This window comes from Rhinoderma darwinii, chromosome 9 (assembly GCF_050947455.1).
Source record: "Rhinoderma darwinii isolate aRhiDar2 chromosome 9, aRhiDar2.hap1, whole genome shotgun sequence".
Taxonomy (NCBI): Eukaryota; Metazoa; Chordata; class Amphibia; order Anura; family Rhinodermatidae; genus Rhinoderma; species Rhinoderma darwinii.
The window spans coordinates 41,355,992-41,380,174 of NC_134695.1; the positions used below are offsets into that span (position 1 = coordinate 41,355,992).

The following is a 24,183-nucleotide window of genomic DNA, read 5'->3' on the forward strand; positions in this document are numbered from 1 at the left end:
CCCTACTCAAATAACGAACATCAAAGGACCCGCTAGGCTACGATTATACATCTCACTTCCCTGGTACTATTTAGTATTGGTATGTAGCGATATAGGAAATGGGGAATTAGAACTTCATAACTAGACAGATATGCCATTCAGCAGTCTAGGAAGGTTTGGTAACTTTCCCTGTAGATTTGTAATGGAGGCCAAAATTGGCTGTGTAAACACTGATGTGTAGACTTACCTACAGTTACTGATTTTATTTATTTTTTGCCTCCCCTCCTCCTTTTCACAGACGGAACTGTATTTTGGCAGATGAAATGGGTCTGGGTAAAACTATTCAGAGTATCACGTTTCTGCACGAGATCGACCTGGCTGGGATCCATGGTCCATTTCTCATCATTGCTCCGCTCTCCACCATCACCAACTGGGAGCGAGAATTTCGCACTTGGACAGATCTCAATGTGGTAGTGTACCATGGCAGCGCGATCAGCCGGCAGATGATCCAGCAGTACGAGATGTATTTTCGGGATTCTCAGGTATGGCTTTTTATTAAATATGCCATTTTAGGTACAGTGGAGGAAATAAGTATTTGATCCCTTGCTGATTTTGTAAGTTTGCCCACTGTCAAAGTCATGAACAGTCTAGAATTTTTAGGCTAGGTTAATTTTACCAGTGAGAGATAGATTATATATAAAAAAAAATACAGAAAATCACAGTCAAAATGATATATATTTATTTGCATTGTGCACAGAGAAATAAGTATTTGATCCCCTACCAACCATTAAGAGTTCAGCCTCCTCCAGACCAGTTACACGCTCCAAATCAACTTGGTGCCTGCATTAAAGACAGCTGTCTTACATGGTCATCCTGTATAAAAGACTCCTGTCCACAGACTCCATTAATCAGTCTGACTCTAACCTCTACAACATGGGCAAGACCAAAGAGCTTTCTGAGGATGTCAGGGACAAGATCATAGACCTGCACAAGGCTGGAATGGGCTACAAAACCATAAGTAAGACGCTGGGTGAGAAGGAGACAACTGTTGGTGCAATAGTAAGAAAATGGAAGACATACAAAATGACTGTCAATCGACATCGATCTGGGGCTCCATGCAAAATCTCACCTCGTGGGGTATCCTTGATCCTGAGGAAGGTGAGAGCTCAGCCGAAAACTACACGGGGGGAACTTGTTAATGATCTCAAGGCAGCTGGGACCACAGTCACCAAGAAAACCATTGGTAACACATTACGCCGTAATGGATTAAAATCCTGCAGTGCCCGCAAGGGCCCCCTGCTCAAGAAGGCACATGTACAGGCCCGTCTGAAGTTTGCAAATGAACATCTGGATGATTCTGAGAGTGATTGGGAGAAGGTGCTGTGGTCAGATGAGACTAAAATTGAGCTCTTTGGCATTAACTCAACTCGCCGTGTTTGGAGGAAGAGAAATGCTGCCTATGACCCAAACAACACCGTCCCCACTGTCAAGCATGGAGGTGGAAACATTATGTTTTGGGGGTGTTTCTCTGCTAAGGGCACAGGACTACTTCACCGCATCAATGGGAGAATGGATGGAGCCATGTACCGTCAAATCCTGAGTGACAACCTCCTTCCCTCCATCAGGACATTAAAAATGGCTCGTGGCTGGGTCTTCCAGCACGACAATTACCCGAAACATACAGCCAAGGCAACAAAGGAGTGGCTCAAAAAGAAGCACATTAAGGTCATGGAGTGGCCTAGCCAGTCTCCAGACCTTAATCCCATCGAAAACTTATGGAGGGAGCAGAAGATCCGAGTTGCCAAGCGACAGCCTCGAAATCGTAATGATTTACAGATGATCTGCAAAGAGGAGTGGGCCAAAATTCCATCTAACATGTGTGCAAACCTCATCATCAACTACTAAAAATGTCTGACTGCTGTGCTTGCCAACAAGGGTTTTGCCACCAAGTATTAAGTCTTGTTTGCCAAAGGGATCAAATACTTATTTCTCTGTGCACAATGCAAATAAATATATATAATTTTGACAATGTGATTTGTGTTTTTTTTTTTTTTTAATATAATCTATCTCTCACTGGTAAAATTAATCTAGCCTAAAAATTCTAGACTGTTCATGTCTTTGACAGTGGGCAAACTTACAAAATCAGCAAGGGATCAAATACTTATTTCCTTCACTGTATGTTATTGTAGATTTTAGCACAAAAGTTATAGCAAATTAAAGCAGCAAACAATGCACTTTCATTTATCAATGTATTTTGCGGTTTTTGTTTTTGGTGCATTTTACTCCAATATAGGGTCTAATCTGCTGTGCAACATAATTATTAACCATTTGCGCTCGAATTTAGAGCCACGTGCGCCATGCATGTCACTGGAATGGTGGAATGAAAAGTGGCTTATCGCTTGACCAGAGTTAAGACACATTTATTCAATGTGACTCGCAATTGAGGAGTCAAAGCTGCGTCCTTACTCCACAGAAACCCTGGTGTAGAAAAGGCCCATAATTTTAGCCAATGTGAAAGTTAATGGCAGTGATTTACATTTTGACAACTTTATTAAAGAAGGCACAACTTAACTCAATAAATGAACAACATGTTAATAAATCTGGATTGATAATGAATGTGATAATAAAGGCATTAATAAATTGACAGGGCCGTGTAATCCGAGGGACATACAAGTTTCATGCCATCATCACCACATTTGAGATGATTTTGGGGGGCTGCGCGGAGCTCAACGCCATTGAGTGGAGGTGTGTAATAATTGATGAAGCACACAGGCTGAAGAACAAGAACTGCAAACTGCTGGAGGGACTGAAACTCATGAACCTGGTAGGTAAAATGCCTCCATGAAGGTATTTCTGGATTTTCGCATCACTTATTTTTATGTTTTAACATCTGATAAAAAGTTTAGTCCATTCATTAGCATGGTTGTATGACAAATCTTAACCAACTCTTATTCCCAGTTTTAAAAGTTTAGGAGCTGGTCCTTAGAGTTGGCTGTAGGATCAGGTCCATACAATTAATGGTGCACAAGCAAACACTTTAGCTGTGAATGTTCAATGCTGCCCCTACACATCTTTTCAAGTTTAAAAGATAGTTCTAACTGAAATACCCATGGTGTTTACAAGTATCTCCCCCTCTTACCCTCCACATGCCTAGTTGGCACAGCAGGTACTCTCTCTTCTCACTTCCCTAGTAGTCACAGCCACCCCCACTTCTGTAGTAGTCACAGCAGCCCCCCACTTCTGTAGTAGTCACAGCAGCCCCCCACTTCCGTAGTAGTCACAGCCACCCCCACTTCCGTAGTAGTCACAGCCACCCCCACTTCCGTAGTAGTCACAGCCACCCCCACTTCCGTAGTAGTCACAGCCACCCCCACTTCCGTAGTAGTCACAGCCACCCCCACTTCCGTAGTAGTCACAGCAGCCCCCACTTCCAAAGTAGTCACCTTAGACCTTCCCTTCTGCTACTGATCACAGCACAGCAAGCCCCCTTACATAGCTTCAGCAGACAGTCACAGAAGGAATCCCACCAGCCTACGACAGTTGATTATAAGCTTCTGGATCAGTACGATCATTTTATTTTTTTACCAGGCTTTAACAAAAGGCACAGAATGGCAAAGCAGATCTCCAGGATCACTTTTTATTGAGACTGATTTGCTTCATTACATGTGGGTTTTTTTTTATTTTATTTTTTTTCGTTTTCTGGTGGCTGGTGGTTTCATACAGCCTATAATTTTCTGTACTTACTATAATAGACATAAGCTCCACATGTTCTGACTTTCTGGTGAGCTTGTGCCCATACACAGCAACCAGTCTTAACATACAGATCTGCAGTGGGCCCTCTTACACGGTCCGACATGGGCTCCGATCAACGAGACAGCTGGTTGTTCGGCACTCCTTTTCTCCTTTCTCAAGGAGCAATGCAAGGGGACGAGCGATAGTTACTCCGATCGCTCGTCTCCATAAATTTTTATCATGTCGACAGCACATCTCTTTGTTTACACAGGGAAATGTGCTGCTGACAACGATAATATTTCATGCTGCACAAACGATACAATCTGCCGATGAACAAACATTTGCTCGTTCATCGGATGATCATTGCCCTGTTTACACAGGGCAATGATTGGGAACGATTGTTCATATGACCGCTCTCTCGCCTGATAATTGGCCCATGCAAAAAGGGCCTTAAGGTGATGATTTACATTGAAATTATTTCTATAAGTTAAATTTGATGACTTGTAAATTTTATTTCAAATTGAAGGTACAATTTGTGTTTGGATAGAGTAGTCTTTGAAGGCTATGTAACCCTTCGGAACCAATTTTACAACTTTAGAAACAGTCTTGATTAAAAATTTCCTATCGTTGTGCTACATCTTCTATGCAGACGTAAGAGATAAATGGGCGGTTTTATGAAGACAGGATCAGACTACATAGAGTTAGTTTGTAGTCTGTTACCATGGAGATGCATAAGTCTGCATTGGAGCTGTAGACACAAAATGGTAGGAGATTTTTAATTAAGACCATTTGTAAAGTTGCTTCATTTTTAATTTCAGATGCATTGGGAGAATAAAATAAAAATATGGTTGCGAAGGTGAACATAGGCTTTAATGTCTGGGAAGGTGTATGATCAGTGTGTTAGTGTATCTCCTACAATCTCAAAATGTTAATATGGTACAGATGAGGTAACTATGCCACTTTTAGTAATATTCATTAGAAAGGGCTGAACCTCCTTACAATGCCCCTATTTGCCCTTACTGCTGTCTTATAGATATCAACAGGCGCTGTTATTTTTTTTTTTTAACATTTAAGGTACCTTTGGCTTGATGAGAATTAAATTTAATCATTCTTGTAAATATTTTTTAGATTGCATTATTGTGGTCTTTAAATGACCATAGGCCGTAAGAATAGAACATGCATGCACAGATACTTGAAGTATTGGGAATGGTCAGTCAACGCTGTCCATGAGATAGCATATGTTAGGCTCTGATCACATTAGCTTCATGGCTTCAGCCATGATCGCTTTGATGTATTAACTTTGAAACGGGTCCTGACTCATCCCATTGACTTTAAATCGGCCCGTTGAGACCGGCACTAATGTGAACAGAGCCTTAGCCTTGTTCTGATTTTTAGAACAGGTGTTGTTACCTTGCCTTACAAATTCTGTGCCCACAGTTCCACTAAATATAGTCCTCCTTTTTTTTTTTTTTTTTTAGCCTCTCATTATGTGGCACAAGGGATACTGACATTTTCACTTTATAGACACAAGTTTGGCAGATAATCAGATCTAGTGTGAAATATGCTGTTTCTTCTGGCAATAGAACACGAGAATGGCTGTGAAATGTACCGCTCAGTGTTAGTGCTCTACTGTACTCTGAAGTCTGCAGGATATAATGGCCTTTTTCTATAAAACAAATAAATAAAATATTCTATATTAATTAAAACTTGGCTTTTTATTATTATTATTATTATTTTTTTTTTAAATTTAGGAAGTTTACCAACAACACTTATTTTAAAATAAAATAAAAAGAAAGGTTACTCATCTGTTAAAGCCCCCGCCATGTCATGTGCAGTGATGACGTCACGTACATCATTCACATGACTGCTGCAGCCAATCACTGGCCTCAGCAATGATCCTTGTATGTTCAGCCCAAGACCGCTTAGGCCAGTGATTGGCTGCTACAGTCATGTGAATGATGTAGGTGATGTCATCACTGCATGACTTGGCGGGGACTCCCGGAGCATTGTGTAAGTATTGTTCATTTTTTGTCATTTACTGCAGTTACTTTTATTTTTACAATTCTCTGACCACTTCTTTAATACATTTATTTGGCCTTGCTACAGTGGTATAATACAAGTGTTCTCCATCCCACAGGAACACAAAGTGCTTCTAACCGGAACTCCTCTGCAAAACACAGTGGAAGAACTATTCAGTCTGTTACATTTCCTGGAGCCGCTGCGCTTTCCCTCGGAGTCTACATTCATGCAAGAATTTGGAGACCTGAAGACAGAGGAGCAGGTACTGAATTCTCATACTTCCTGAATACTAATTGTTTTGTGTACAGTAAAAAGAGTACTGATTCACCCTTACTAATATTTTTTGTGTAAAAATTCAGTATGGGAGCTGCAGGAGGGGATTTTTAGTTTTACATCTACAGAAATCTTTATATACAGGATGTTTCTGTGATGCTTTATAGGTCTATATGGATATATCATGTAATGTCCACAGAGATCACTTATATAAGGTCACCAAATTTAAACCCGTTAAATGCTACGGTTAATAGTGACCGCAGCATTTAAATCATTAGAATGTGGGGGGCGACCCCCTCTAGCAGCTCATCGTGCCCCCTGCAATGCAATCGCGGGCTGGCGATGGTTGCTATGGCAGCCTGGGGACCTAATGACGGCCCCCAGGTCTGCCATTCTTGTGCTCCTATTAAGCCCTGCCCTGCTTAATAGAAGCCTGTCAGAAAGACGATATATTGCAATACATTTGTATTGCGGTGTATAGTGCAAGCGAACAAACGATCGCTGGTTCAAGTCCCCTAGGGGGACTAATAAAAAAAAAGTAAAAATCAGGGAAATAAAAATACTAAAAGCTCAAAAAAATAATAATTTTTCCTCCTAAAGCATTATAAGAATATAAAGAAATAAACATAATTGGTATCGCCGCATCTGTAAAAGTCAGAACTATTACGATATATCATTAGTTAACTCGCACGGTGTACGCCGGAAAAAAAATGCTAACGCCAGAAATACTATTTTTTGTTCACCTCATCTCCCACAAAAAATGGAATAAAAAGTGATCAAAAATAAGCCCTCATACCGCTTAATTGACGGAAAAATAAAAAAGCTATGGCTCTCAGAATTTGGCGACACAAAATAAATTTTATTTTTCACAGTTAGTTTTTTCCATGTAAAAGTAGTAAAATCTAGAAAAAACTATATATATATATATATATATTTATTTGGTATCGCCGTAATCGTATTGACCCACAGAATAAAGTTAAAATGTTGTTTTAATTGCACAGTGAATTCTGTAAAAACAAAGTGCAAAAAAACAATGGAGGAATCGCTGTTTTTTTTTTTTTATCATTTTCTACCCCACGAATATTTTTTTTCCCCGTTTCCTGGTGCATTATATGGTACAATACATGGTGCTACAACAAACTACAACTCGTCCCGCAAAAATCAAGCCCTCATAGGACTATATTGACTGAAAAATGAAAAAGTTATGGTTTTGGATGTGGGGAGGAAAAAATGAAAATCTGACAAAAAGCCCTGTCATTTTTAAACATTTTGATGTTTGTTTGTATTTTGTGTTACAATATATATTTAATGCAATCCTGAAATTTCCGTTTTCTCACGGACCACTGAGCCTCACATAAGGCTGACACTTCCTATTTTATCACTTTTCAGTAGTCCTCTGCTATCAATCCAGACCACGTTTACAATTAAATGTAACACCTCCATTATAATGCAGAAAACAGATAACACGGACAGCTCACCTCCTCCCCCTCCCCGCCCAGTGACCTCTGCACATGTCACAGAGCGTGCCCACAACACTCTCCCATAAAAGTCAATAGGTCATTTTCTGACAGAGGTTTCCTGTGTCCAAAACCCTACTGTAAAGCAGATGTCTAAACAACTCAGAGTTGCAGCTCAGGCAAGATGGTTGTCCCATAATCCTTTAAAGAAAAGAAACAATTAGAGAATAAAAATGGATAAGAAAAAAAGCTTTTAATCAGTAAAACAAAAATAAGGCAATACATTCCCTTTAAGGCCTAGTACTCGCAAGTTTTTTGCAGGCAGAAAAAAATCTTCCTCAAATTTCTTCAGGAATTTTGAGACCGATTTTGTCCAGCCTGCGCTTTTTTGCCGCAGTTTCTGCCATTGACCGCAGGCAAAAAAGGCAGAGAAAAAAGGTTTTTTTTCTGCCTTCCGTTGATTTCCATTGGAGGTCAGAGGTGGAATCGTGGTAAGTATGGACATGCCGCTTGTGTTTCCTGTGAGCAGCTAAAGTCCGCCCGGGACAAAAAATGCCTCAGCCTCCCATTGAAATCATTAGGGATCAATTTCAGACTTTTTTGGCGCAGTTTCCACGTCAAAATCTGCACCAAAAAAACCTGTGAGATCTGGGCCTAAAATTCTGTAATGTGTCAGCATCTACATGTAAAGATGTAGCCAATCGAGGCTGATGCATATCTGTGTCTTCGATTATGTAGTTCAAAGAAGAAGATCAAGATGAAGTATTTCCTGCAAAATGCATGATACATGTTATACCAGCAAAGTGATGACAAAATGTGACACTGGAATAAACCGTTTTATTTCTGGGTATCTTTTACATTCCTGTGCTATTTCTGTTGCTTTTCATTTAGGTCCAAAAACTGCAAGCTATTCTTAAGCCAATGATGCTTCGACGACTTAAAGAAGATGTGGAAAAAAAACTAGCTCCTAAAGAAGAAACTATCATAGAAGTAGAGCTGACCAACATGCAGAAGAAATATTATAGAGCCATCTTGGAAAAGAACTTTGCCTTTTTATCAAAAGGGGCTGGTCAAGCAAATGTCCCCAACCTTGTAAACACCATGATGGAGCTACGCAAGTGCTGTAACCACCCTTATCTCATCAAAGGTAAGACCGACCTTGTGGACTAAATTAGGCTCCGTTCACATCTGCGTTCGGGTTCTGTTCTGGCGTTCCGTCTGAGCTTTCAATCAGAACGGAGCCCTGACTGAAACAAACGGAAACCATAGGTTTCCGTTTGCATCAAAATAGATTTCAATGGTGACGGATCCGGTGCAAATGGTTTCTATTTGTCTCAGTTGTGCAAGGGTTCCGTTGTTTTGACGGAATGAATAGCGCAGTCGACTACGGTATTCATTCCGTCAAAACGTCAGAACCCTTGCACAAAAGTGACAAACGGAAACCATTTGCAGCGGATCAATCAATGGTGATGCAAATGTAAACCTATGGTTTCCGTTCGTTTCAGTCAGGGTTTCGTTGTGACGGAAAGCTCCGACGGAACGTCAGAATGGAACCCTGCCGCAGATGTGAACGAAGCCTAAGCCATCAGTGCAGGGTTTTTAAGATAACTTGAATAACTGTACTATACGGGGGCATAATTGTATAAAAGGGATTTTCTGCTTCAAGGTGAATCTTTTTTTTTTTTTTTCCATCTTATAAAGTGATGTCATATCCTAGTGATATGCAATCCCTTTATAAGATGGGTAGACCCTCCACTAAAGTTAATAGGGTTTTGCTGCAGCTTCCAGTGCAGTAAAAAACTGTGAAGGGAATGCCGTATTAAAACAGTGCTGCAGCCCCCTTATTCCTACGATCGGTGGGGCTCTGGCAGTTGGACCCCCACTGATCAGAAAGTGGTGGCATATCTTGGTGATATGCAATCACTTTATGAGATGAGACCCCTATTAATTCACTATATCTATATATATATATATATATATATAGATATATATATATATATATATACATACACATATATATACATATATATACATACATACATACTAGTCCGTCTCAATGAATTTGAATATCATCAATAAGTTAATTTATTTCGGTAATAAAATTCAAAAAGTGAAATTCATATATTATATAGACTCATTACACAGAGTGATGTATTTCCAGCATTTTTTTGTTTTAATGTTGATGATTATGGTAACAGTTAATGAAAACCCAAAATTTAGTCTCTCAGAAAATTAGAATATTGGGTAAAAGTTGAAGATTGTAGACTCATGATGTGACACTCTAATCCGCTAATCAACACAAAACAGCTGCAAAGGTTTCCTAAGCCTTTAAAGGGACTGGTGTGTTGCTCAGTGTCCAAACTCCTGTTTTCAGATGAAAGTACATTTTGCATTTCATCCAAGGCATCAATCCAAGTTGCTTGCGCGGTCCAGTGTGAAGTTTCCATAGTCCGTGATGGTTTGGGGAGCCATATCATCTGCTGGTGTTGGTCCACTCTGTTATAAGTAAGCGCAGCGTCTACCAGGAAATTTTCCAGCACTTCATACTTCCCTCTGCTGACAAGCTTTATGGAGATGCTGATTTAATTTTCCAGCAGGACTTGGCACCTGCCCACACTGCCAAATGTACCAATACCTGGTGTAATAACCACAGTATCACTGCGCTTGATTGGCCATCAAACTCGCCTGACCTAAACCCCATAAAGAATCTCTGGGGTATTGTCAAGAGGAAGATGAGAGACACCAAACCCAACAATGCAGGCGAGCTGAAGGCCGCTATCAAAGCAACCTGGGCTTCCATAACACCTCAGCAGTGCCACAGGCTGATCGCCTCCATGCCACGCCGCATTGATGCAGTAATTCAGCCCCGACCAAGTATTGAGGGCATATACCGTACATACTTTTCAGTAGGCCAACATTTCCTTATTAAAAATCATTTATTGAAATTGGGCAAATATAATATTATAATTTTCTGAGAGACTAAAGTTTTCATTACCTGTTCCCATAATCATCATAATTAAAAGGAAAAAAATGCTGGAAATAGATCACTCTGTGTGTAATGAATCTATATAATGAGTTTCACTTTTTGAGTTGAATTACTGAAATAAATAAACTTTTTGATGATATTCTAATTTATTGAGAAGGACTATTGTATGTGTGTGTTTTTCTTCAGAGCAAATCTTTTTTCTTACCGGATCGTTCGCTACAATGTATCAGTGTACAAGTAAATAAAATTGTAGCAAACTCTCATCTGTAAAAGGAATCATTTTACATAAGTCTATTGGTAAAAGTCCGTAATATGGATCCGCAATACTGATAAGCTGGGGCTGTCTTGTAGGGAGATAAGAGAATTACATAAGACGGATGCAATACCGATGACCTATTGATGCACACGGACCAAATATGGATGCACTGTCCATAGACTTTAATGGGGCTTTTCCCATCTGCAAAACAGATGAAGGTAGTGCATGCTGTGTTTTTAAAATACACACACATTTTATAGGCCCACATGAATAGCCCCATAGATTAACATTAGCTAATTTATGGACAGAAAAAAAGTGGATGTAACATTGATGAAAAATACGCATGTGTGAAAGCAGCTTTGTTATGGGTCCCCAGCCTCTGGATGTTAACCAGATTCTGACAGCAGGGATCATGGAAATGTGGGGGATTAGAAATCAATTGACAAGAAATTTGTAGAATTTTTCCTTATACAATGATTAAATGGACGTTAACATTTCAAACAACTTATGCTAATCTAATAGTATGCTTGATATAGATCAAGTTTGTAATTTACTTACTGTTAAAATGTTGTTGTTTTATCCATGCAAATTCTGTGTGAAGTTACTGCTACTAGGTGTCTCCCTTTCTGTAATCTGCTGTCCACCTCCTGTTGTCAAGCAAAGACCGTCCCTAGTTACAAAGCAGCATTGAGGGACTGCAGAAGTTGGGGGTGTCTCTTTTCACTGCCTGCCTATACAAGTCTATAGAAAAGAGAGAGGGAACAGGTGGGGAGAGCAGAGAGGGAGAGCGAGTCAAACACAGACATGCTGCATACAAGTCTATGGAGAGGGGAGAGGGGAGGGTGGAGCAGGAGCAGAGTGAGAATGACACAGGCTGCTGGTAATATTTCGGTCAACCCAGTGCTGGATTCCCAGCTACACTGCTCATTACTGCTGTATAATCTCCTCCATGCTGCTGCAGCTTCTATATATGAGATAGGAGAGCAGTGTAAAGAAGACCTGATAGCAGTTAGGCTCCGCCCTCTAGCTTTGAGACAACTGAGATTTAGAAATCGAGCCTGCAGGAGGAAAACTGCTAAATAATGCAGAATACAAGTCAAATAATGGCCAGAAATAGTGTTATTCCTCATGTACACACATATAACAGCTTATTCTGAAAAGTCACCAAAAAAGTTAGGTTTTGCCATGAAGGACATTTCTGACATACCCACAGGATATGTCCTAAATGTCAGATAGATGCGGGTCCCACCTATCTCCAGAACGGGGCCCCCTAAACCCCATTTAGCCGCTCTGTGATGCGGCTGAATGAGGTGAATTCCAGCCATGAAAAAGGTTATATGGTCGTGAGTTACGTAGACAGCGTTGCTCGCATTCTACGCTGCTTCCGTAACTGCCATTCACTACTATGGGAGTTACGGAAACAGCATTTTTATGGTCGGAATTCACCTCATTCAGCCGCAATACAGAGCAGTTGAACAGGGTTTAGGGGGCCCCGTTCTGGAGATAGGTGCGGTGACCATGTAATACATGGCCGGTCCAAGTTCTCCAGAGTGGAAGTCATTCTTTCATAGCAGCTCATACAGTGGTCCCAGGCTAACTTTAGGGTTGTACAGTCTACATCAATAGATGTTTATATTCTGCAGTTCTGTATTTTAGTCAATGTGACTTTTTCTACTTCAGAGTACTGTACAGGGCCTATTGTAAATTCTGCATCACACAGAATGCAATACAGCTGGGCATGCTCTGCATGGACACTAAACCTGTAGTGACTTAGGCTCCATATTGGTGAACAGTAATTATTGGCAAATAATTCTGATTGTAGTAAAGTTCTTGTATGTTGGCATTACATCTTTTTATATAGAGTACATTTTAGTTCTTTTGATTGGTAGAAATCTTTAGGTGCAGCATTAAAGTTTATAGATTAAATGATCTTGCAGGGGCTGAAGAGAAGATCCTTGGAGAGTTCAGAGAAACACACAAGCCAATGGCAGCGGATTTCTATCTCCAGGCCATGATCCAGTCTGCTGGGAAGCTGGTACTCCTTGATAAGCTACTGCCAAAAATGAAAGCTGGAGGTCACAAGGTGCTCATTTTCTCCCAGATGGTGCGTTGTCTGGACATATTAGAGGACTATCTTATGCACAAGAGGTGAGGACATGCATATTATTCCCGTCACAGTATTCTCACGTAACCGGAGTCACAAATTTTATATATATATATATATATATATATATATATATATATAGCCACAATTCAATGCACGGTTTCACTCTCCTTTCTGTGAGGGACCGTTTTGCTCTGTCCAGCCTGATATTGTTGCTGCACAAAGTTCATGACAGAAATACAGAAGGTACTGACAGATCAGTAACACAGAATGACATAGTTACATAGTTACATAGTTACATAGTTAGTACGGCTGAAAAAAGACACATGTCCATCAAGTTCAACCAAGGGAAGGGAAAAGGGAAGGAAAAATTTCTACACATAGGAGCTAATATTTTTTTGTTCTAGGAAATTATCTAACCCTTTTTTAAAGCCATCTACTGTCCCTGCTGTGACCAGCTCCTGCGGTAGGCTATTCCATAAATTCACAGTTCTCACTGTAAAGAAGCCTTGTCGCCTCTGCAGCTTGAACCTTTTTTTCTCCAGACGGAGGGAGTGCCCCCTTGTTTTTTGAGGGGGTTTTACAAGGAACAGGATTTCACCATATTTTTTGTATGTGCCATTAATATATTTATATAAGTTAATCATGTCCCCCCTTAGTCTTCTTTTTTCAAGGCTAAATAGGTTTAATTCTTTCAATCTTTCCTCATAACTTAAATTCTCCATGCCCCTTATTAGCTTCGTTGCTCTTCTTTGTATTTTTTCCAACTCCAGGGCATCCTTTCTATGAACTGGAGCCCAGAACTGAACTGCATATTCTAGATGAGGCCTCACTAATGCTTTGTAAAGTGGCATTATTACATCCCTGTCCCGCGAGTCCATGCCTCTTTTAATACACGACAATATCCTGCTGGCCTTTGAAGCAGCTGATTGACACTGCATGCTGTTATTGAGTTTATGATTTACAAGTACACCCAGATCCTTCTCAACAAGTGAATCCGCCAGTGTAGCGCCCCCTAGGACATATGATGCATGCAGGTTGTTGGTACCAAGATGCATAACTTTACATTTATCTACATTAAACTTCATTTGCCAAGTGGACGCCCAAACACTTAGTTTGTTTAAATCTGCCTGTAATTCATGAACATCTTCCATAGTCTGAACTATATTACATAGCTTGGTGTCATCTGCAAAAATAGAAATAGTGCTATTAATCCCTTCCTCTATATCATTAATAAATAAGTTGAATAATAGTGGTCCCAGCACTGAACCCTGGGGTACACCACTTATAACCGGGGACCATTCAGAGTAGGAATCATTGACCACAACTCTCTGGATACGGTCCTTGAGCCAATTCTCAATCCAATTACAAACTATATTTTCTAAACCTATAGTCCTTAATTTACCCATTAGGCGTCTATGGGGGACAGTGTCAAATGCCTTTGCAAAGTCCAAAAACACTAAATCCACAGCGGCCCCTCTGTCTAGACTTCTGCTTACCTCTTCATAAAAACAGATTAGGTTAGTTTGACAACTTCTGTCCTTAGTAATACCGTGCTGGCTGTCACTTATAATGCTATTTATTGTCACATAATCCTGTATATAGTCCCTCAATAGCCCCTCAAACATTTTCCCCACGATGGATGTTAAGCTTACTGGTCTATAATTACCCGGGGAAGACCTAGAGCCATTTTTGAAAATAGGCACCACATTTGCCCTGCGCCAGTCCCTTGGCACTATACCAGTCACTAGAGATTCTCTGAATATTATGAAAAGGGGGACAGAAATAACTGAACTAAGCTCTTTAAGAATTCTAGGGTGTAACCCATCTGGTCCCGGAGCCTTGTGCACATTTATTTTATTTAATTTAGCTTGGACCATCTCTACATTCATCCAATTCAGTAGATCAACTGATATATTAACAGCACTGGCACCGGCTACATCAGCTGCTCTTTCTTCTGTTGTATATACAGAGCTAAAGAACCCATTTAGTAACTCTGCCTTCTCCTGATCCCCTGTGATCAACTCCCCATTACCATTATCTAGGGGTCCTACATGTTCAGACCTTGGCTTTTTTGCATTTATATGCTTGAAGAATTTTTTAGGATTTGTTTTACTATCCTTGGCCACCTGCCTTTCATTTTGTATTTTTGCTAATTTTATTACATTTTTACAGATTTTATTAAGCTCTTTATATTTTACAAAGGCTACAGCTGTACCCTCAGATTTGTATTTTTTAAATGCCCTTTTTTTGTCATGTATTGCCCCTTTCACAGAAGGTGTAAGCCATGTGGGGTTTAATTTGAGTCGTTTATACTTATTACCTGTAGGAATAAATTTTGCACTATAATAACTCAAAGTAGATTTGAAAATCTCCCATTTATCATTTGTTCCATTATTTGACATTAGTTCTTCCCAGTCTATATCCTGAATTGCAGCCCTCATCCTGGGGAAATTGGCTTTCTTAAAATTAAATGTTTTTGCCCTCCCAGCCTGCGTTTGTTTTTTACAGTATAGGTAAAATGTAACTATATTATGATCACTGTTACCGAGGTTTTCACGAACATTGACATTCCCAACAAGATCTGCATTATTAGAAATTACCAGATCCAACAGAGCTTCACCTCTAGTCAGGTCTTCCACAAACTGGCCCATAAAATTTTCCTGCAACAGGTTGAGGAAATGTCTCCCCTTTGCAGTTGAAGCCGAACCATGACACCAATTAATATCCCGGTAATTAAAATCTCCCATTATCACTACAGTACCCGCCTGTGCAGCCCGCTCCATCTGTTTATATATCTGACCTTCCATCTCCTCAGTTATATTGGGGGGTCTATAGATTACACCAAAAGTAATTTTTTCAGTGTTTACCTCCCTTTCTAGTTCCACCCACAAGGTTTCAACCTCCTCACAGTCTTCACCCACTATTGTCTCTATTATTTTTTATAATTCACTTATAGGATAGTGCTCATTATATGGTATGGTATATATACACCATTATATGATCACATAGAATGGCATTTGGTATGGAGGTTTGGTGATCAGTTATGAAGTGCAAATGCTTTTACAGGGCAGCGGCCTTTGCTTTTTCTGGGGGTCCAGTACAAATGCTTTCTTTTTCTAGGCCTAACGAACAAGTCTTGTATTACTAATTGTACAACACCCGCTTTTCTATAAGTAAGTCAGAGAGCTTATTCTGGTTTAATCAAGCAATAAGTAATTCTTTATATTCTTATAATAGGGTGTGACACACGGTTACTGTTTTGTAAACCCCTTTTGCTTTCCTCACGCTGATAATATAGAGTGGTCCACGTACAGCAGACATCAAGTGAATGCCCACCTGTTAACACCATGTCATTTTTTAGGCACCATATTCTGTGCTGATTTGTTAATATATCTTTACAGCAATTGGAGCTCCAAATGTACCATAGTGTTAACCCCTTCGTGACATTTGTCGTAAGTATACGTCATGAAAAGCCAATGCTTCAGGCAATTTGCGTATACTTACGCTCAGTCTGTGCTATCATCCCAGGGTGTCAGCTGTATGTTACAGCTGACACCCTGCTGTAATGACGGAGACCGAAATTTGCTCCGATCCCCACCATTAACCCCTTAAATCCAGCGGTCAAAAGCGATCGCTGCATTTAAGGGAGTTTGCAGCTCATCGGCACCACAGCAATTTCAACCAGAGGCCTAATACTGGCATCCCGGTGTGCCTGGTATGGAAGCCTTCCAGGCCCCGTCCGGAGGTGGGGCCTGAAAGGCTTCCGTAGCCGATGGCAAGATGGCGCCGGCTCAGGAGCTGAGCCGGCGTCATCCGCGGTGGATGTTGGCTGTATGTTACAGCTCACATCCACCTGTAACGGCAGGAACCGGAGCTAGCTCTGATCCCTGCCATTAACCCCTTAGATGCAGCGATCAAAAGAAAATGCTGCATTTTAAAGGTTGGCAGCAAATCGGCAGCCCTAAATGCGATCACAAGGCTGCCGACTACTATGGTCCATTACGGAAGCCGATTTAGCCCCTCCTCGGAGGCGAAGCCTAATCGGCTTGCTGTCCGTAAATGACTGACAGATCTAACACATTGCACTGCATAGGTAGTGAAATGTATTCGGGAAAAAAATCAGACCCTTGGACCTTCAAGTCCCCTAGAGGGACTAAAAATATGTGAAAAAAAAGTTGTAAAAAATATAATAAAAGTTTCAAGTAATAACATAAAACACAATCACCCTTTTCCCTCAAGTCCTTTTATTATTATTATTAAAAAATATATATATATTAACCATACATATGTAGTATCACCATGACCGTAAAGGCCTGAACTATAAAAAATATTATGTCATTTATTCCACGCGGTGAACGGCGTAAAAAACAATGTAAGAATTTCTGTTTTTTGGTTACTTTGGCCTACAAAAATTGGGATAAAAAGTGATCAAAAAGTCGCATGTATGCAAAAATGGTACCTATGAAAACGATAGCGCGTATCGCAAAAAACAAGCCCTAATACAGCTCCGTCGACAAAAAAAATTCAAGGTTATGGTTCGCACAACATGGCGACAGAAAAAATACATTCTTTTTAAAAATGTATTGTGCAAAAGGTTGTAAAACATAAAAAAGTGCTATAAATTAGGTATCGCCGGAATCGTACTGACCCGCAGAGTAAACTTAACATGTAATTTATAATACATGGTGACTGTATAAAAACAACTAAAAAACTATGACAGAATTGCTGTTTTTTGGTCACCTTGCCTCACAAAAAATAGGATAAAAAGTCGCATGTACCCCAAAATGGTACCAATCATAACTACAGCTCATCCCTTAAAAAAAACAGCCATCATACCAATACTCTGCTCCTCCTACTCTATAGCATGCTGCTGGCAGATAAAACCATGGTCAATGTGACAGGTGCCCTTTAACTCTAATTTGAGTCTCTGTATCAGGAATAATGGTTCTCCGATCACTATAAATGATATATTAAGAAACTAAATGGCACAGAATTTTGTTCCATTTACAAATGGTGTTCAAGAGTAATTTAAACAGAGCCGAAGAGATAAGTAGCTGCCAGACACCACTGGTGCCACTTATCTCCCAGGGGTACAGTAACAACAGATGAGAAAAATCTTGCAGATTCTGCAGAAGTCAGTGCCACGCAATATTTATGGGCCGCTTTTAGACTATTGTGTTATCATGTGTATAAATAAGGCCTCGTTTACACGAGCTTGATATACGTCCGTGCGACGCGCGTGCTTTTCACGCGTGTCGTACGGACCTATGTAAGTCTATGGGGGCATGCAGACAGTCCGTGAGTTTTGCTCAGCGTGAATCCGCTGAAAAAAACTCACGACGTCCTATATTTGTGCGCTGTTCGCGCTTCACGCACCCATTGAAGTCAATGGGTGCGTGAAAATCCTGCAAGTCACACGGAAGCACTTCCGTGGGACGCACGTGATTCGCGCAACAGCTGTCAAACTCTGAATGTAAACAGAAAAGCACCACGTGCTTTTCTGTTTACAAACATCCAAACGGAGTGTCATAATGATGGCGGCTGCGAGAAAATCTCGCAGCCGCACATCATACGCTGATGACACACGGAGCTGTTAAGTGCCTTTTGCGTGTGCAAAACGCACACGCTCGTGTAAACCAGGCCTAACACTTAGACTGGCATGTGTAACAAATGATGAAGGTTAAAAACTATATTGACGCTTATGGCAACTACTCACTTGCCGTCTTCATTGTTGAAGTGATTGGTTGCTGTGAACGTCAGCGTCTTAATATAGATTGCTATGTCACTGTCCAAAACAGATATGCACTCACTCTTTACCTACCCTGGTCCCTGTACTTCATTCCTTCTCAGATACCTCTATGAACGCATTGATGGTCGAGTCCGAGGAAATCTCCGGCAAGCAGCCATTGATCGCTTCAGTAAACCAGATTCTGATCGGTTTGTGTTCCTCCTTTGCACCCGAGCAGGAGGCCTGGGGATAAATTTGACGGCTGCTGACACCTGTATCATATTTGACTCTGACTGGAATCCACAGAATGACCTCCAGGTTAGTAGTTGCTCTGGCATTATTGGAAAGTGTCATTGGGCCTGGGCTACATGCTGACATCACCAATTGGGATGCAATGTTGGCATACAGCGTTTGTTGCGTCCAAAAAATGGCCATAATGGTCCTTAAGGGAAAACAGCAGAGTCCGCTCACTCAGCTGTTTCTATATTTCCCATAGAGAATAATGGAGAGTGCCAGTTCATACGCAGCCTCCTCACCTCTGCCAGGAAACACAACCCCCTTTTCTGATCAGGTCAGATCCTTACTAATCAAATATTTATTGCATATCCCATCGGTATGCCATAAATGTTTTATGGAGGGAACACTCCTTTAGGTGCATTGCAACGGTCCTAAAGATTAGGGATGGGCCAACCTAAATGAACAGGCTTGTGCTGCCATACAACAGCATCTCCTGTATAAATAAGAGACTGTCAACATGTAGCTCATAGGCCTTATTTATTCAATGATTGGCATAACAAAAGGCTCATTTTAACCCCTTCCTGACGTATACATACATCAAAGCTGGATAGGGGAAGTATGGAGTGGGCTCATAAGCTTAGCTTCATACAACGCGGGTGTCGGCTGTATGTTACATCCGACACTTCACTGTAACAAGCAGGATCGACCGAGACCTTCTGACAGCCCATCTCGCTCCCTCCCCCCCACAATCGCGGGGGGTGCTGATAATGGTTATGGCCTATTGAAGGCCCCCAGGTTTGCCAGCTTTGTACTCCTATGAAGCCCTGCCTTCATGGGAGACTGTCGGTATAGCAATATACTGCATTACATTAGTATTGTAGTATATCATGCAAACGAATCAATCGCTGGTCCAAGTCCTAGGGGGACTGATTTAAAAAAAAAATAAAATAGTAAAACTAAAGCTGTTTTTTTGTTGTTTTTTTTTTATGTACAAAAAAAATATTGAGAGTTTAAAAAAAGGCCAAAAACTTTTTCCCCCTAAAGCATAAAAATAAAATAATAAACATAATTGGTATCACCGCATCCATAAAAGTCTGAGCTATTACAATATAGTATAATTTAACTCGCACGGTGAATGCCGTGGAGAGAAAATTAAATGCCAGAATAACTGTTTTTTGGTTACCTCGTCTCCCATAAAAAATGCAATAAAAAGTCATAAAAAAACTTGCATGTACCCCAAAATGGTAAAAAAAATAAAAACGACAGCTTTCTACGAAAAAACAAGCTCTCACACTGCTCAATCAACATAAAAATGATTCAAGGAGAGGAGTTACCACAGGCAATATATACATATATGGAGACGGATATTACACTTGCTCACGGTGCTCATCGAATAGTACAGCTCAATAACTTGAATCTTCAAGAAGTAGAAAAAATCGAGGCTCTCACCGACTGTAGCAATAAACTTCTTTTATTCAAGATCTTGGTCTATTAGATGTGGAGCAAACCGCAACATAAAAATAAAGTTATGGTTCTCAGAATATGACACAGATTATTTTTTTCTGTAAGGGTCATTTCACACATTGCGTAAATACTGCGGTTTTTCCGCAACGGAATTCATTGCGGGAAAATCCGCAGCAAATACAGTAGCAGCAAAGTGGATGAGATAAAACAAATCTCATCCACACGCTGCGGAAATACTGAGTGGAAAAAGCGGAGTTCTATTCCGCAGCATGTCAATTATATTTCCGCAAACGCTGTTTATTTGTTGCCGGTTTTCCCCGTTGAATTCAATGGGGAGGTAAAACCCGCAACAAATAGCAGTTGTTGCTTTTTTTGCAGCGAGTTCACAGTGAAACCGCAATCTCATACTTACCCAGAAGTCTGTGTTCCTCCCTCCAGCACGGCCTCCTGGGACGACGTTTCATGCCATGTGACCTCTGCAGCCAATCACAGGCTGTAGCAGTGGTCACATGGGATAAAACATCATCTCAGGAGGCCGGCCTGCTAGCAGTTTTTCGCAGCGGACATACCGGGCGAAAAACTGCACCACAGTTTGATGCGCTTTTTCGCCCGGAATTCCCTGCTGCACAGAAAGTGATAAAACATATAAAAAAACCTATATTAATTTGGTATCGCCATAATTATACGGCCACGCAGAATAAAGTCATCATGTCTTTTTAATTGCATGGTGAACGCCATAAAAATGAAGCCTAAAAGACCATGGAGGAATTGCTGTTTTTTTCCCATTTCTCCCCACAAATAATTTCCTAGTACATTATATGGTTCTGTGAAAAACTACAACTCGTCCCGCAAAAATCAAGCCCTCATCTGGCTATATTAACAGAAAAATAAAAAAGTTACGGCTTTTGGAAGATGGGGAGGAAAAAAACGAAAATGAAAATCTAAAAAATGACTGGGTTAAAGGGGTTAAATTGGCTTTTAAATCTTTAAAGAGGTTGTTCAGATCGGACAGGCCCCTTCTCACATTGCAGGTTTTCCTGCGGTTAGGTGGTATCTGCTTGGTAGTTGCAGCAATGCCTGACATTGTGGTTGATATCCGTGGGACAATCCAGTGGACGCCTGTTCCCGTCAATAGACGCTTCTTTAAGAAAAATAAATGTAAAGTTCTGTTAATACTTGTGAATACATTGTGTCTGATGGCAGTCTAATTATTATAACAATTATACAGTATCAGTAGTGGTTCATCATATTTCTTTCATAGGCTCAAGCCCGATGTCATCGAATTGGTCAGAACAAAGCTGTGAAGGTCTATCGTTTAATAACAAGGAATTCCTATGAGCGAGAGATGTTTGACCGAGCGAGCCTCAAGTTGGGTTTAGACAAAGCTGTTCTACAGAGTATGAGTGGAAGAGAAAACAGCGTTGGAGGGGTGAGGGGCACATTTTTGTATCCACCTCTATTAAAGTGATCAAATTACCAGGTGAAAATAATGGATGTCTAATAGAAATGTCCCAGATTAATGGGGTACCTGATCTAACAAATGACCTATCCACAGGATAGTCCATCAGTGCATGATAGGTGGGGGTCTTACACCCGGACCCCGCACCGATCAGCTGTTTCGGGGACCAGAATCTATGTAGGGTCGGAAAAAGAAGGCGAGGGCGGACGAACTGCAGTATTGTAGTTCTGCTCCGATTCAAGTGAATAGGAACAGAGCTGCAGTAACCCAGTACGGCTGCTATACAGTGGTCAGACCCCCACCGATCATAGACTGATGACCTATCCTGTTGATAGGTCACCAGTGTAAAAAATATCCCCCAACCTGGACAACCCCTTTAAGACTCATTTGTCTGATAAAGAGAAATATTCAATTTGAGCATATAATGTGAATGTGTTCGACCAGCACCGTACCTTTTCACACTGGTTTGTATGTAATCACCCTACAGTGTCTGTATTTTTTAGGCCTCATCATACAGCTTTAGTGAGCGGTCAGGAATATACACATACATATTCTACTGCCATGTTGTTATTCTATATGGTGCAACATTTTTATTTATTTTTTTTTTTTTTTAAATCAAATAGTTTTTATTAACACAAGTTTTTGGAGTATACAAACAAATAACACATGAGACAATAACATCCCACCCACTTGTAGAGAGCACTGTATCACCTTACCAAATGACATCGAACTTCCCAACAGTTCCCTACCCTCACACCATCCCCCTGCATTATATTTATTTATTTTTTTTAAACTCGTTTTATTGAACAATAAGCACAATACAGTTAGTATATCAATAAAGAAATAATGGCATCACATCATGTGTACATATACTGAATAGAATACAGTGGAGAGATAAGAGACTGAGCGTCCGGTCACACCGGAAGCAACACTCGTTCCCACATAATTGTAAAGTGCAAAAAAACGTAACTGAACTTCTGCACGTGTGAGTTTCGCACTTAACAACATATCATCACATCTCGAGTATAAGTAGATCACCGGATATGGGACACAAAATCAGCAATACATCTCAGTAACAGCCATGTACAGCAATGGGGGGCCCCCCCACACATCCAAACACTGGACATTTCAGAAACCCTGAACAACAAAGGAAAGGCCCCGCTCTCAGTGATCTTGGGGACAACCGGGCCAGAGGGGATGCATTCCAAATTTTCTGGAATTTGTGGGAACAGCCTCTGAGTATATACCATTTTCTCATAAGGAATTATCGTGTTTATCAGTGTTATCCATTGGCCACAGGTAGGAGGCCTATCGCCCATCCATCTCAACATTTCACACTATTATTTATATAGGGCCATCATCTTTTATGGCACTACAAAACAACAAATTACAGTTAGTAAAGTCGCAATGACCTAATCCAAATAATTACTACAAATATGATGTCGAAATGTAAGTAGAGAGTCTGTCCCATCCAAGCTTACAGTCTATAATATTGCAGCCTTTGCGATGTTCAGTCCCCTATATACATTACGTTTATTGTATGATTATTTCCCTGCCTGGACAGATTCAGCAGCTCTCAAAGAAAGAGATAGAAGATCTTCTCAGACGGGGGGCCTATGGAGCCATCATGGATGAGGAGGATGAAGGATCAAAGTTTTGTGAGGAAGACATTGACCAAATCCTTCAGAGGAGGACAAAGACCATTACTATAGAGTCTGAAGGAAGAGGGTCGACGTTTGCCAAGGTATAACAGATCGGTGCAGGTTCTAATAATACGCCTTGCATTGTCATTATATTACAGTAAATTATACATGCCTCACATAGACCTGCAAATATCCGAGACGCTAAGATCTGGTTTACTTTTTATCAGGCTAGTTTTGTGGCTTCTGGCAACAGAACTGACATCTCATTGGATGATCCGAACTTCTGGCAGAAATGGGCTAAAAAGGCAGAAATTGACTTAGACTCCGTGAGTGGCAGAGTAAGTATGTCCATTTATCGTGTTATGTTCTGGACTATAGCAGTTCAGTTGCCGCACACAAGCCTGAGATCACCATACATTATACCAAGTAAGCAGTGGAAGCCCTTGTCTGGAATGGTGACTCTCCAAATCTAACAGGCAAATCTAGTCTTGGCCGATGTCAGGAGAATGTTTCCGTGGCCTTATGCATAGCAGCGAATGTAAAGCTCGGTCCCTTAGTTTCAGTGAATCTATCACATGAAGCACTCTCCTCTACCTGGAGGAGACAGACACACTGATGTATAGTTTTTTGGGAAAAGATTTAAATCCCTGTTAACTCTGGGGTTATGAGTTTGGAAAGCAGCATCCCCCGTCCTCAAATATAGTCAGTCACTGAGTAAAGCTACACTCCCTGTACACAAAGCAAGGTCCATGAAAATGAGTGTTGGTGCGGACGAATTCAACGGGTGGACATGGACCACTGACTACCCCTTTAGTTTATATTGGACTGTTGACTGGAAACCAG

The 24,183-nt window shown here is 40.7% G+C and overlaps 1 protein-coding gene across 4 annotated transcripts in view; it reads left to right on the forward strand.

Annotated features, from left to right (window-relative positions):
- Positions 1-24,183, forward strand: part of CHD9 (chromodomain helicase DNA binding protein 9) — a 174,241-nt gene that overhangs the window by 118,247 nt on the left and 31,811 nt on the right. For all 4 annotated transcript variants that reach the window (XM_075837529.1, XM_075837530.1, XM_075837531.1 and 1 more), the window contains 9 exons: positions 278-521; positions 2,627-2,803; positions 5,849-5,992; positions 8,352-8,607; positions 12,640-12,850; positions 18,660-18,855; positions 21,500-21,667; positions 23,262-23,441; positions 23,568-23,678. In XM_075837529.1, the coding sequence (XP_075693644.1) occupies positions 278-521; positions 2,627-2,803; positions 5,849-5,992; positions 8,352-8,607; positions 12,640-12,850; positions 18,660-18,855; positions 21,500-21,667; positions 23,262-23,441; positions 23,568-23,678 (1,687 nt within the window). The remainder of the gene's footprint in view (positions 1-277; positions 522-2,626; positions 2,804-5,848; positions 5,993-8,351; positions 8,608-12,639; positions 12,851-18,659; positions 18,856-21,499; positions 21,668-23,261; positions 23,442-23,567; positions 23,679-24,183) is intronic.